General features: G+C 43.9%; 1 protein-coding gene across 1 annotated transcript in view; it reads right to left on the minus strand.

The window, feature by feature from the left end:
* The window catches only part of PLEKHA8 (pleckstrin homology domain containing A8), an 82,341-nt gene that overhangs the window by 41,093 nt on the left and 26,200 nt on the right, over window positions 1-15,048 (minus strand). Inside the window, exons 2-3 of the mRNA XM_075558225.1 lie at window positions 2,777-2,893; window positions 1,396-1,551 (exon numbers count right to left, since the gene is read on the minus strand). Of these exons, the coding sequence (XP_075414340.1) occupies window positions 1,396-1,551; window positions 2,777-2,893 (273 nt within the window). The remainder of the gene's footprint in view (window positions 1-1,395; window positions 1,552-2,776; window positions 2,894-15,048) is intronic.

Raw genomic sequence — 15,048 nt, forward strand, 5'->3', positions numbered from 1 at the left:
CTGTGGTTCACATGCCTCAGCCCATTGTGCAGCCACGGTGACAGCCCATCTTGTCAAGGGTCTTCCTCTGTTCAGCTGCCCCTCCTTTTCCAGAACTGGTCTCTGCTGATAACCTGCCCAACGTCTGTGAGACAAGTCTCGCCATCCCATTTCCAAGGAGCAGGACTAGAACCAGCAGTACTTCTTCCAAGACAGATCTGCCTGTTCTTTTGGCAGTCCACGGTATCTTCTATGTTCTTCACCAGCACCGTGACTCAAATGCAGCGGTCCTTCTTCCCTCTTCCCTATCAAGATCAAACTTCCACACGCATTCAAGGCAACTGAAATAGCATGGCGTGAGTCAGGGGCATCTTTGTCCTCAAAGTGACGCCTTTGCTTTTCAACACTTCAGGGAGGTCTTGTGCAGATGTGCCACCACCTACCTGTCCCCGGAGAAGGACATCATGCTTGGTACGAGCAGCGGGGCACCTCCGACGGGATGGATTAACACTGTGGCTGCATCGATGGGCTCAAATATAAAAACAATTGAGCAGGTGGCGCCGGACCAGGCAGGGCTTTGTTCTGGTGCGCAGAGTCACCAGGAGTTGGGGCTGACGGCACCCAGCAACAGTAGTCAGACTGCCGTGTGGCTTGCATGCTGCTATGATGCTGGTCAAAACACCGGCATTTCAAACGCCAGCAGAGTCAGCAGAGTTTCTAGACGAAGAACAGACGATGGAGAAGGAACCGTCTGTCCAATTCTGAGTGACCAGCACGGAAAACCTCGTAAACAGCAGAAAAGTCCTTCCAACAGGTGATAGCATCTCCTTTGAAAGGCTGAGAAAAACGAAGCTCGCAGAAGTTACCCGTGCCCAACTCACACTGCTACCATGACTGGAAAGCAATTATCTGTCTGTGAAGTCAGTACTCCTTCCACTTTGACATGCTCTGAAAAAAGATTTCCAAACAGGTTCTGGCTAAGCCCTCCAAGACCCATGGAACACATTGTCAGTTTCTGGGCTTCTTGGAAAGAGGCTCTCCCAGTTCTCGTGCATTGCCTCATGGTGGAGACCTATATGACTGTGTGAATCTGAAGAAACCAGCCTCACTGCACCAATCCTACCACCGGGATCTTCTTGTGTCCCTCATAATTATAACAAAATGCATATTGCCTCAAAAAATTATTTTGCCTTGATTTTAGCATGTCGTCCATCACTGAAAACACATGGCATCAACAACAACAAACTCAATGCAGAAAATAATTCGGTATGAAGGGTTAAATTCCACTGAGGTACTGCACTTGTAGGAAACCAAAATGTGGCTAAGTGATTCGAGAGAAGTTAAGAAAATCACGGAACCAAGAGATGCAGATGGGTGGTCCCCAGGTCCCCAGACCAGAGGACAATCAATACTTGCCTTTCTCCTTCTGGGTCCTCCTGTCAGTCAGGCAGGCCTTGGCCGATCCCAGAGCCACCAGCCACCGCTGCCTCTCGGCCACACTCCGGGCCTTCAGGTAGAAATACTGTTCTCCGGGGATTATCAGGTCCATGCGCGTGTTATCTACGGAATGCACTGGGAACAGCAGGGCACAGAGACGAGAGACCAGAAGTTGTATCTAGAGTAGTTCTCAGCCCACCCATCCTGTCAACTTCTTGATTCAATGAGGCCAGTTGCTGATGTGCCAGCCCTTAACACCATCTTCTGGTTCCCTCAAAGCTCTGCTTCTCTCCATTTGCTCCCTGTGATCTGGAGGAACACCCCCCCCCCCCATGGGCTCCAAAGTTTCACTAAGAAGTTGGCTTAAGAAAGAACCATCCAATCTCCCTCAGAGTCTTGTATCAAAACAGAGAGCAGACCTCTCTTTTGGCTAGTGTGTATGTGAAGTATGCTCACCAGAGGCCGAGTGGTGACACCGGGAGGGTGGAGGAAGGGTCGGTTGGAAAGGGGGAACTGATTACAAAGATCTACATATAACCTCCTCCCTGGAGGATGGACAACAGAAAGGTGGGTGAAGGGAGACGTCGGACAGAACTGACAAAATAATCATTTTAAATTATCAAGGGTTCATGAGGGAGAAGGGAGCGGGGAGGGAGAGGAAAAAATGAGGAGCTGATGCCAAAGGGCTTAAGTGGAGAGCAAATGTTTTGAGAATGATGAGGGCAATGAATGCACAAATGTGCTTTACACAATTGATGTATGTATGATTTTTTTTAAAAAGGCTTTGATGGCAGCAGCAAGGGGACAGCCTTCTTCCCTGCAGGCTTACTGCAAAGCAATCTAGAGTGCGGTGTGCATCCTTTTCGACTTCCCGGGCAAGGCAACCAATCACGCTAGCGTTCCCTGGGAAGATGCTCGCAACCTACTCTCTTCCTCCCCCCCCCACCCTCACATCCCCAGATCCAAACTGCCCACTTCTGAGCCTCAGCACACGTCTCCAGCTTCCCTGAACCAGGAAGCCAAGCCCACTTGTAGATGTGCTGGTTTTCAGTGTGCAGAGGGGACGGTGATTAACAGCCTCCCACCACGGCAGGATGCGTTTTGCGAACAAGCCCCAGGTGAGCAGTGACTAAAGAATGAGCACCAGCTGAGCAGCGGGGCCCCCTGTCCTCGGTCATTCTGTCTGTCTGTCTGTCGGCCTCTCCCGGGGCTGCCTGATATGTGCCCCTGCGTCCTGATCTGTCTGATCGCAGGAGGGCGTGCTGAGGGGAGTGGCTGGGGGGGTTTTCTAGCTTGTTGTGACAGATGGCATGAGGTGGAAGAGCAAACCAAAACAAGCCTGCGAGTCTTGGCTCCTCACCTTGAATTTCACACACTGCCATTTGGATGCTCCCTTTGCAGCCCTTCCAGGCGTCTTCCGGAGAGTCATAGTACGACAGTATTCCCCCGCAGAGAAGGAACCAGCGAGGCTGCCAACCTGAACACAGAAGCGAGAGCACGGTCTTGGTCCCTGCCCTTCCAGGACGTGGGAATGGGCTCCGAATGGGATTCTGAGTCTCAGGTTCCCAGGAGTTCACATTGCCTGGAAAGCCCACAGGGCCAGGTCCGTTCTGTCCTGCAGGAATCAACTCGATAGCAGTGTGAGTGAATGTTTTATTATGTGAGAAGCAGGCGACAAAAAACTTACATGCTTGATTTGATTCTCATAAAAACCAAAGTTACTCAATCATAGGAGATGGCTTAATTTTTAGCTGTGCTCTGAGAAAAAGTCTGGAAGGGCCAGCAAAAAGTCTAGTTCTCACAGAAGAGTCACAAGGAAGGGACGAGCCATCCAGGATGCAGTATAGCACCGATGAAACACACAACATTCCTCTAGTTCTTCAATGCTCCTTCACACATCCCCCCCCCGGCCCCCACTATCATGACCCTAGTTATTTCTAACTTACAAATCCGACTAGACCAGAGCATGTACACTGGTACAGATAAGAGCTCTCGACACACGGGATCCAGGACAGCTAAACCCCTCAGGAACAGTAGTGAGAGTAGCAATACCATAAGGGGAGAGAGGAAGAGGGGGAAAAGGGGGAACTGATCACAAGGTTGGATACATAATTCCTCCACCCTCCCAACCCCCATCCCAAGGAGTACCAATAGAAATGTGGGTGAAGGGAGACAACACATGGTATAAGATACTAAATAACTTACGAAATAACAGTAACGATAATATATATTTGATCAAGGGTTTACAGGGAGGGAGGGAGGGTGGGCGGTAAAAGAGGAGCTGCTACCAAGGGCTCAAGTAGAAAGAAAATGTTTTGGAAATGATGATGGCAGCATATGTAACAAGCGTGCTTGATACAATTGAATTAAGGAGTGTTATAAGATCTGTAAGAGCCCCCAATAAAATGATTTAAAAAAAAAGTCAAGTTCTGGCTCTCGAAGTAGTAGGGTTATGTTGTTAATTGTGTTGGCCCTTGTGTTGGACAGGGTTCTCTAGAGACAAACCAGATTGCTAGTAATTATATATAAATATAATTATAAAGATAGATATATAATATGAGCAATGAACCATTAAATTATATACAGATAGATAAAAGAATTTAACAGTTAAATTATAAAGCAGTGAGACACTAGCAGTCCTTTAAGGCTTGAGAGCCGCCAGTTGCCAGTCCCCTTCTGTAGAGAGAGCTGGGCTATATCTACCCAGGCAGCAAACAGCAAGGCAGGTCCCCAACTGTCACCAACTGTCAGTCCCCAGCTCCAGAGATGAACATTCCAATTGTGTGGGCTTGAAGGGACCTCAACTTACAGCGACACAGTCCACAGGCTAGGCATCCCACAGGTAGTGTACCCCTTTAAATTGAGGCACAGAACAAGCAAGGCGAGGCTCACCGAGCCATTTATCCCTCTGCCCTTCAGTTAATCCTACTTGTGTTTATCGGCCAGGCGGGCACAATAAACTATCGCAGCCCTGATTCAAGGCAATCTGAAGCATAACAGAATGAAACTTAGATGAGTTTTTCATACTAGCAAACCATGAATTTTTAGTTCTTCTCAAGTGGTTATTGCACTCTGGATTGTTATCACACGCCTGCCATCCCCCGCTCTGGTTAAGAAAAGTTATCTAAAACTTAAAATGAGGCAAAGTAATGATTACACATAATTTAGTATAACTTCCCAAAGTCATACTAAAGTGCTTTGTAATAGGCTTGGCTAAGATCACTTGACACCTAGCAGCCCAACACACAACCCGCTATACACTAGGGCTCCACATACATACATACAAACATACATACATGTATGTGTGTATATGATATATATATATATAATGCACGTATCCTGTTTGAATGCGTGAGTAGGCAGATGATCAGTGGGAAGGGTCCTCGTGTGCTTTAATCTGGCCATGAACCTGAAGCTCAGCCAAAGCCATCACTAGCTGGCTCTCTGACTCCATCCACCACAGCAGAGTCCCACGAGAAAAAGATATCCCTAATGGCTATGACAGTGTGGAGAAAGGTATTGGGCTGTGAACCACCAGGTCAGCAAAGCCGCCAGGATAAAGATGAGGCTTTCTATTTCTATAAAGAATGGAAGTAGATGACCTAACACATTTGAGTGTACAGCCTTAGAACCCCACATCGGCAGTTCTGCTCTGGGTGTGTGAATGTGTGTGTCTTATTCTTTATGTAATTTTTCAAATGCAACTCTAATTTCTGTCTGATAGGCCTTTTCAATGGAGACTGGAAGTTCACCTCAGGCCAGCTCCCCAATCTGAAACAAAGAATTCTGGAGAACCTGGGACATGGAAGGGGGTTCTGAAAGCCGGAGTGCCACCAGACAGGAAACCCTAACTCGGGTACACTAAGAGACCTGGCTGAGGCCACCGAGGAAGTACCCACCGGAGCTGGGAAGGAATCTAGTCCTTCTCCACCGTCCCTCCTGGCACACGAACTCCAGCCCTGGGCTCCTCCCTTCTAGGGAGCTATCTGAGGCGAACAGTAGCAACGCTTCACAGCACCACCCCATGCCGGGTTGGTGGTTAAGTAAAGTCAAGAGTCAAACTCACGGCCTGGGAGTTGATTTCGGCTCACAGTGACCCAATAGGACAGAACAGAATTTCTCCCTAGGGCATAAAAACCTACTGCCATCTAGTCAATCCAAACTCAGTGATGCTATAGAGGCCTAGTGGCGTGGTCTGAGAACTGCATGGTCAATTCTTTGAAACCACCATGGGAGAACGATGGGCTTTCTACTCTTATAACGAGTGACAGTCTCAGAAGCCCAGCGGCAGTTCTACTCTGCCCTGTAGGGTCACCATAAGTCCCTAAGGGCTTACGAGGCTGTAAATCTTTACAGAAGCAGACTGCTTCATCTTTCTCCCGAGAGAAGCTGATACTCCACTGTCCCAGCAGGGCTCCTGTGACTTATGGGAGCACTCCCAGATCAACCAGGACTTTTGGGAAGAAGGCATTCAGTGTGTTCTCAGATGCTGTAACAAATATGAATTTTCAGACACATGATTATTTTACACAATGCACAAAGGAAAAATACCTCCCAGTTAAATAATGGCATGGTCCTAAAAAAGTAAAAAGCTTCATATAATGTGACAAACAAGAGTGGCTTTAGCTTACAGGGATCTGAAAAAATGTTACACTTACACACACAACAGCTGTAGTACATTTTGACAACAGCTGGTAAACAGTAACTAGCGCAAACAATCCTTCCTGTAGCAGGTTCTGTATTGATCTATGAGAAGTTTGATTTATCAGTTTTATTTTCTAGCTGTGAAACACTGTGACCAAGCATAAAGGTACCAAGGGTCGGAAGCTGTATCGGCTTATTCTATTATACATTATTGAAACGCACAATGACGGAGAGCCAGATTAGAACTGGGACACACGGCTCTTTCACAGTGTCCACTGCTAGGAAGCTGGGTTGCAGCTCAGGGCCAATGAACTGTATGAAAAACTAGGCAAGGATGATGAAGAGCCCATTAATCTGCTGCTTGCTTTAAATTAATCTCACTTTCCTGGGAAATCATAAAGCATTCAGGGTAAGAGAAGGACACATGAAAATGTGGATCTGTCCCAGCTCCTTTAGACGGATGGTCATTAGCTATCTTCCTTTCCTGTCTGTCTGTCTGTCTCTCACTTTATTTTGCTATCCTCTATTAGAGATGGAATGAAAAAATTAAATAAGAAATATCAATGAGCAGGAAAGATTCTTACTGCAGCTACCACCGCCAAGGCTAGATTATGTCAGAAAAAGAATAGTTAAATGTCACACAGTAGGTATTACCCTGTTAAATAGTTAAATTTCATACAATAGGTATTATTCTGGATTACTTTACTGTAGACGTATACTGCAAAATTAGTTTTGGAAATGCTGCCTCTACCCGCCTCATTTCCACTGCTGGAATTCAGCCTATTCACACTCTGATTTAGTTTGGGTGGGGCGGTTCACCAGCATAGCGTTCAGGACAGATTAGAACTTTACCTCCTGTCTCCTCATTAAAAAGTGTTGCTGGTTTAGTGGTTACACATTGGGCTGTGATCTGTAAGGAATTAGTTCAAAACCATCAGCTGCCTTGTGTGACGAAGATAGGGCTTTCTACTCAGATAAAGAGTTACAGTCTCTGAAACACACAGGGGCAGTCCTGCCCTATCCTGTAGGATAGCTATGAGTCGGCACTGACACAATGGCAATGAACGAGTCTTAACTAAGTGTCCAGCACAGAGAAGTGGGACTTTTGCTGGGACTAGAGAAAATCAGAAAGAAAATCAGAAAGAAACAGAAGGCAGTCTTTCTTTCTTACTCGTCTTACTGCTGATGCTTGGCCTAGCAGGTGGATGCTGTGCCACCACACAGGGACTGAGCCTGCTGCTCACATAAAGGCGGGAAGGTCTGGGGGGCAGTACTTGAGCTCTTCAATCACACCATGTCACGCATGAAGGAAATACACTTGCTGTTAAGTCGGCCAATAAGTCTATTTTTGCATACAACTATTTGAGTTGAGGCTTTCTACAAATAGGATTTCTAAAGAATTACATAATCATCTCAATAAGCACAGAAAAACTACTTGACAATACCTAACATCCTCTTATGAAAAAAAAACCCAAAACCCAAAAACTCAACAAAGTGGGAATAGAATGTAACTTCCTTGACTTGATAAAGGGCTATTTAACTGACAAGAACACCATACTAAATGGTAAAATCAGAAGCATCAGATTCATTTTCACCACACCGTTTCTAGTCAACACAGTACAGGAGGTTTAAGACAGGAAATTGGGCAAGAAAATAAAAGGGATCCAGATTGAGAAGCAAGCAGAAAATGTGTCCCTACTTATAGATGGTATGCTCTTATCTATAGAAAGTTATGAGGATCCAGCTATTAAAAAAGGAACTAGGCAAAATTTAGAGATCTAAGATCAACATATATTAGTTTTATTTCTAAACTGATATTCGAAATAATATCTGATTAATAACTGATATTCTAGAAATTAGCAAGAATAAATTTGAAAATAAAATTAAGAAAACTTAATTTACAAAAACATAGTAAGAATAAAATACCCAGAAATAACTTTAACAAAAGAAGTGTAAAACTTATGCTTGAAAAACTACAAAGCTTTGTTGAATTAAGAAAGAGCAACTTAATTGAAACCCCCCATGTTCCCAGATTAGGAGGCTTAATTGTTAAGATGGTCGTGCTCCTCAGATGGATCCACTGATTCAGCACTAATGCCATCAGAATCCCAGTTGGCTTCCTTGTAGAAATTGACAAACTGCTTCTATAATTCATATGAAAACTTAAGGGACCCAGAATAGAAAACACAATCGAAAAGAAAACCGCTGGAAGCCTCGCATTTCCTAATCTCAAAACGCACTACCAAGCTCCAGCACTCAAGGTAAGTGTGGTGCTAGCATACGTGGATAGATAGATAGATAGATAGATTAGATAGATAGATAGATAGATAGATAGATAGACAGATAGACAGACAGACAGACAGATAGATAGATAGACAGATAAATAGACAGACAGACAGATAGACAGACAGACAGATAGATAGACAGACAGACAGATAGACAGACAGACAGACAGATAGCCAGCCAGCCAGACAGACAGATAGATAGATAGATCGATAGATATAGGTATAGATATAGACACATCCTACAGGACATGGATAGGAGACAGTCAGGAAATAGCATACATATGCTGTTGTTCTCGATGTTGGGTGCCGATCAACTCCAACCCCTAGCGACCATATGCACAACAGCACAAAACACTGCCTGGCTGTGAGCCGCCGTCACGACGGTTACTGTGCCTGGCTGTGAGCCACCATCACGACAGTTACTGTGCCTGTGCTCCTTGATGCGGTCACTGGATCAATCCATCTCGGTGAGGACCTTCTTTTTGTTGTCCTTCCACTTTACCAAACATGATGTCCTTCTCCAGGGACTGTCTCTCTTCCAAAGCATGTCTTGCAATCCTTGCCGTGAAGGAGCACACTAAGTAGTATTTAACTATATATACAATCACTAGTGAGATATATGAGAGGGAATACCCCCACAAAAACCTGCATTCTCTATTACCCTTACTACATTTGACAAATCTGCAATTCCATTCTTGTAAACACTTTTCAAACTCATCTGTTTAAAAGGCTGTCACCACCTACCCCGTTTTCTTCTTCACCTCTTCATTGTCCTCAAATCATTATCCTTTCATGTCCCTCTGCATTCGCAGAAACAAAAATAAGTTGCACAGAGCAAGGTCAGGTGAGTAAGGTACGTGGGGCGAGAGGAGAGTTGTTTTTTGCCCAAAATTGGTGCACGGAGATGGCTGTGTGAGCAGGTGCGTTGTCATGGTGACAAAGCTGTCTGCCACATCAGGCCTGTTTTGTCCCACACTGTGATGCAATCTCTTCAGAACATCTAAATAGAAAGCCTGATTAACAGTCTGACGTGGTGGAACCAACTCCAAATGCACTATCCCCCTATCTTCTTTTGGTGGGGTACCCCCTTGTGTGTGTGTGTTTATAAAACTACAGATGTGAGACTCCAGAAACAAAAGTTTATACTTATAGTCAATCGATTCTCAACAAGTATGCCAAGATAGGTCGGTGAAGAAAAATCTTTTCAGCATGTGGTACTAGAACAACTAGATGAGTCATCTGCAAAAAGAATGGAGTTGAATCCCTACTTCACACCACATAAAATTAACTCAAAATAGATCAAATGGTTTGAAAGAGCAGAAACTATAAAACACGAAAATAACATCAACTTTCCTAGCTTTGAGTTTAGCAAGGGTTTCTTAGATGTAATATCAAAAGCACAAGCTACAAATGAAAAATAAATTGGATTACACAAAAACATAAAGACATTTGTGGGTACAGGACTACCATCACAAAAGTGCAAATAACCCCCAGAACCAATAATGAGTATTGATACCAGGAGGGGAAGGGGAAGGTGGGGGTAGAAAGGGGAACCTATCACAAGGATCTACATATAATCCCCGCCCAGGGGGATGGACAACAGAAAAGCGGGTGAAGGTACACAATGGTCAATGTAAGACATGAAAAAATGTTGATAGATTATCAAGGGTTCATGAGGGATGGAGGGAAGGGAGGGGGAAAATGAGCTGGTATCAGGGGCTCACGTAGAAAGAAAATGTTTTGAAAATGGATGGCAACATATGTACACATGTGCTTGACACAAGGGATAAATGCATGGATTGTGATAAGAGCTCTAAGGCAAACCCAAAGACGAGAAGAAAACATTTTTGTAAGTCAAGTGCCTGCTACAGGGCCTGTACACAAAACATTATAAGGACTTCAAGTTTGTGGAAATGATCTTTCATATCCATTTCCCCACAAACCATTTGAAGCCCTGTATATAAAGAACTCAATAATAAAAAGACAATCCAAATTCAAAATGGGTGAAATATTGGAACAGACATTTCTCCAAAGACAATATGCAAATGCTCAATATGCACAAGAAAAGACACTCAACATCCTTTGTCATAAGGAAATTCCACTCCTGGGTATAAGCCTAGGAGAAATAAAAATACCTATCTAGAGAGAAAAAAACGTGTACATAATATGCATGTGTATAGCATCATTACTCATAACAGCCAAATGGCAAGGGAAAAATATCTATATGAATGAATAAACAAAATGTGCTGTATTTGTACAATGGAATATTATTCTGCTGTAAAAAGAACTGAAATACTGACACCTACATGCTTCATTATGGGTGAATCTTGAAAACCTAACACTAAGGGAGAGAAGCCATCACAGAAGAGCACATGCTATATGATCTAATTTATATGGAATGTCCAGAACAGGCAAAACACAAGACTGTTCCCATCGAGACAAGAAACAGGATTGATGGGGAAGCAATGTAGGGTGAGGAACCTCACAGATGAAGGTTATGGGGCTTCTTTCTGGGGTGAAGAAAATGTCCTGAAGTTGAATGTGAGGCCTGTGGGGCATGTTCAAAGGTGAATTTTAAGGTAAGTGAATTACATCTTCCAAAAAAAAGGAAAAAGTTTTTATCTGGGTTGGGGGAGGAAGACATGCAGGGTTACTGCTGAATGAGTACAGAATTTCAATTTGGGGTTGTCAGAGTGATCAAAATTTTGAGGCGCTCTACTCAAGTCCTCCCTCAACACAAGAACACCTTGTTCCAATAATCCTGCATTCCAAGATGTTCACCTTCCAGATACGATTGCTGAAGGCAAAGCGGGTGCTTAAGCAAATGTGGTGAAGAAAGCTGATGGTGCCCAGCTATCAAGATACAGCGTCTGAGGTCTTAACGGCTTGAAGATAAACAAGCAGCCATCTAGCTGAGAAGCAACAAAGCCCACATGGAAGAAGCACACCAGCCTGCGTGATCATAAGGTGTCGAAGGGATCACATATCAGGCATCAAAGAGCAAAAAAAAAAAAATCATATTATTGTGAATGAGGGGAAGTGCGGAGTGGAAGCCCAAAGCTCATCTGTAGACAATTGAACATCCCCTTACAGAAGGGTCATGGGGAAAAGACGGGCTAGTCAGGGTGCAATATAGCACCAGTGAAACATACAGCTTTCCTCTGATTCCTTAATGCTTCCTCCCTCCCAGGCCCCACTACCATAACCCTAATTCTACCTTACAAATCTGGCTAGACCAGAGCATGTACATAGGTGCAGATAAGAGCTGGAAACACAGGACAGATAAACTCCTCAGGATCAATATTGAGAGTAGCCATACCAGGAAGGTGGGGGGAGAGAGGGGGAACCAATCACAGTGACTTATCTATAACCCCCTCCCAGGGGGATAGACAACAGACAAGGGGGTAAAGGGAGACATCGGACAGTGCAAGATATGAAAAAATAATAATTTATAAATTATCAAGGGTTCATGAGGAAGGGAGGAAGGGGGAAAAATGAGCGGCTAGCAAGGGCTCAAGTAGAAAGAAAATGCTTGGAAAATGATGATGGCAACATATGTACAAATGTACTTGACACAATGGATAGATGTATGGATTGTGGTAAGAGTTATATGAGCCCCCAATAAAAAGATTCATAATTTAAAAAATTTGAGGCGCTTGATATGAACAAAGTGGCTGACAAAGATTTGGAATTTAGCCCCATTTTTTTCCTGCTTCCGCTTTCCTATAATTACATGAACTCTGAGTCATTTTGAGGGGGAAACTTTGAAGGTTAATGGCTAAAGAATGTGGTTTTGTTTATGTGAAATGTTGCCTGCACAGCATCCTTTAAAAAGTTTTTGTTTAGACTGTTCCAGGAGTCTTTGTAAGAAGTGGCTGATGTTAACAAAATCAAGTGTGTGTTGTGGTCTTATTTGCGACTGTCTTATGCCTGGCTGGTTGGATTTTTTTAATTTTAATACCAATCCATCAGAAATGTGCTTAGTAGTCCTACAGTAGTTCTATGTCTATATAGCCTTCCTCCCCTCCCTAAGGGTGGAAAGCTCTGTAGGTAGACCAGCACTTCCCAACCTGAATTCTCTATTCCCCAATGAAATGTCTAGCTCTTGCTCCCAACTGGGTATAAGACTTCTATTACCAACAGGATGATGAGTAGATATTAGAAGTGGAGATGGAAAAAAAGAGAAAGAAGTGGTGATGGCTACACAGCTTTGTGACTGTAATTATATCACACAATGATATGCTTACGCATGGTTACAATGGCATCCCTTATGTTTCACTATAAATCTAGTCATAAATATTATTTTACTTCTTTTCTACAATTATACAAAGCAAGACTGTTCTCCAACACACCCCAGAACAACAAGTCAAGCCCACTACTGTTGAGCCCACTCTGACTCCTAGCCACGCTACAGAACAGAGTAAACTGCCCCAGGTGGGTTTCCGAGGCTGTAAATCCTGATGGAGCATAAGGTCTCATCTTTCTCCAGGGCCCTGTCTGAAGGGTTTTAACTGTTGGTCTGCCAGTGAGCCGCCGAATATGAAACCCACTATGCCGTCAGGGTTCCTTGCCCCCCAAAGGTTTGCCTAAATTAGAAGGTAAATTGTTCTTCTTTAGAAGGGTGTGAGGGAGGGAAAACACAGTACAGAAAAGTTTTAAGTCATCTAACTTTAACAAATAACTATGATTCTTTCACAGGGACTGGGTAAGTACAGTTTAGGGGTATAAACTGGTCTTCATACCTATTCCTGTAAATCAACTTTATTAGAATAAACCCACTGCCACTGAGTCCATTCAGAGAGAGTAGAACTGCCGCTGTGGGGTTCTGAGACTGGACATCTTATGAGACAGACTCAACTTTCTCCCAAGAAGCTGCTCTTAGGTTCCAACTGCTGACCTAGCAGTTGGCAGCCCAGAGACTAACCCATTCAGCCACCAGCGTTTACTGGGATAAAACCACACTATTTGCTACATATTGGCTGTGGCGCATTTTGCTACAAACGCAAAGTTGAGAGTTTATGACTGGCTGTGTGACCACAAAGCTCACAGTTTTTAGTGATCTGGCCCTTTGCAGAAAATGTTTGCCGAACTCTGGTCTCTATCGTTGGCTCTAAAGTGATCAAAGAATCTGTTCCTAGCCCTTCTTTTCTACGGGTTATGGTTTCTTTTTTTCACAGGGGCTCCTAGTCCCATGTCAGCGCTGAGAGAGAATGTATTTTCCAATGGGTGTCAATAATGGGTCTTACAGATCTCTCATAAGGCATGCACGTCATACAGCTAACATATTATAAAGTTGATGGGTGACATCATAAACAAATACATAATAGACAAGCAATGAAGTCATCATCTTGACCTAGTGCTAGTTGACCTCGAACCCCCAAAGCCCTACCCAAGGGGCTGCTACATTTATGGTGGATTGGCTATAGAACCTGATTGCTTTTAGTTACAGAAAACCTTTAGGCATTGTGAAGTAGCCAGACACAGAAATAATTCATCTTATATGGTAGCTCCTTTATGACAGTTCTTTTATGGGGGATTATTGAACAGATTGTTCAGTCCTGAGAATGTGTATATATATATAATTATTAAAATTATCTTTAAAAATATTTATTAAAAGATCATTTTATTGGGGGCTCTTGTAACAATCCATACATCAATTGTGTCAAGCATATTTGTACATGTTACCACTATTATTTTCTAAACATTTACATTTCTAATGAGCCCTTGGTATCAGCTCCTCTTTTTTCCCCTTCCCCCTCCCTAGTGCCCCCTTGATAAATTATGTCCTGTCTCCCTTCCCCTATGGTTTCTGTTGTTCACGGGGGTGGGGGGTGGGGTGTAATATGTGGATCATTGTGATCGGTTCTGCCCTCCTCCCCTGCTGGCCCCACCTTCCCCCTGCCCTGTTCCTGGATTCTGCTCCAACCCTGCTTGTTCTCAACAATTTCTTTTTAATCATTTTATTAGGGGCTCATACAACTCTTTTTACAATCCATACATACATCATTTGTGTCCAGCACATTAATAATATGTTGCCATCATTCCCAAAACACCTGCTTTCTACTTGAGCCCTTGGTATCAGCTCATTTTCTCCCTCCCTCCCCGCACCTCCTCCCCCTGACCCCTTGATAATTTATAATTATTATTTTATCGTATCTTACACCATCCAACGTCTCCGTCACCCAGTTGTCCACTGTCCGTCCTCCAGGGAGGAGGTTACATGTATACCTTGTCATCTGTTTCCCTTCTCCCCCTCACCCTCCCTCTACCTTCCCAATATTGCCACTCTCACCACTTCCTGAGGGGCTCATCTGTCCTGGATTCCCTGTATTTCCAGTTCCTATCTGTGCCAGTGTACATCTTCCGGTCCAGCCGGTTATATAAGGTAGAATTAGAATCATAATAGTAGGGGGAAGTATTCAAGAACTAGAGGAAAATTGTAATGTTTCATTGTTGCTACACTACACTCTGACTGGTTTGTCACCTCCCCACATACCCTTCTGCAATGGGATGTCCAATTTCCCCATGGGTCTCCACTCTGCACTCCCCCTCATTCACAATGCTATGATTTTTTTTGTCTCTGATACCTGACACCTGATCCCTTCGATGCCTTGTCATCTCACAGGCTGGTGTGTATTTTCCATGTGGGCTTTGTTATTTTTCAGTTAGATGGCCCCTTGTTTATTTTCCAGCCTATGGGACC

Source organism: Tenrec ecaudatus, chromosome 9 (assembly GCF_050624435.1).
Source record: "Tenrec ecaudatus isolate mTenEca1 chromosome 9, mTenEca1.hap1, whole genome shotgun sequence".
Lineage (NCBI taxonomy): Eukaryota > Metazoa > Chordata > Mammalia > Afrosoricida > Tenrecidae > Tenrec > Tenrec ecaudatus.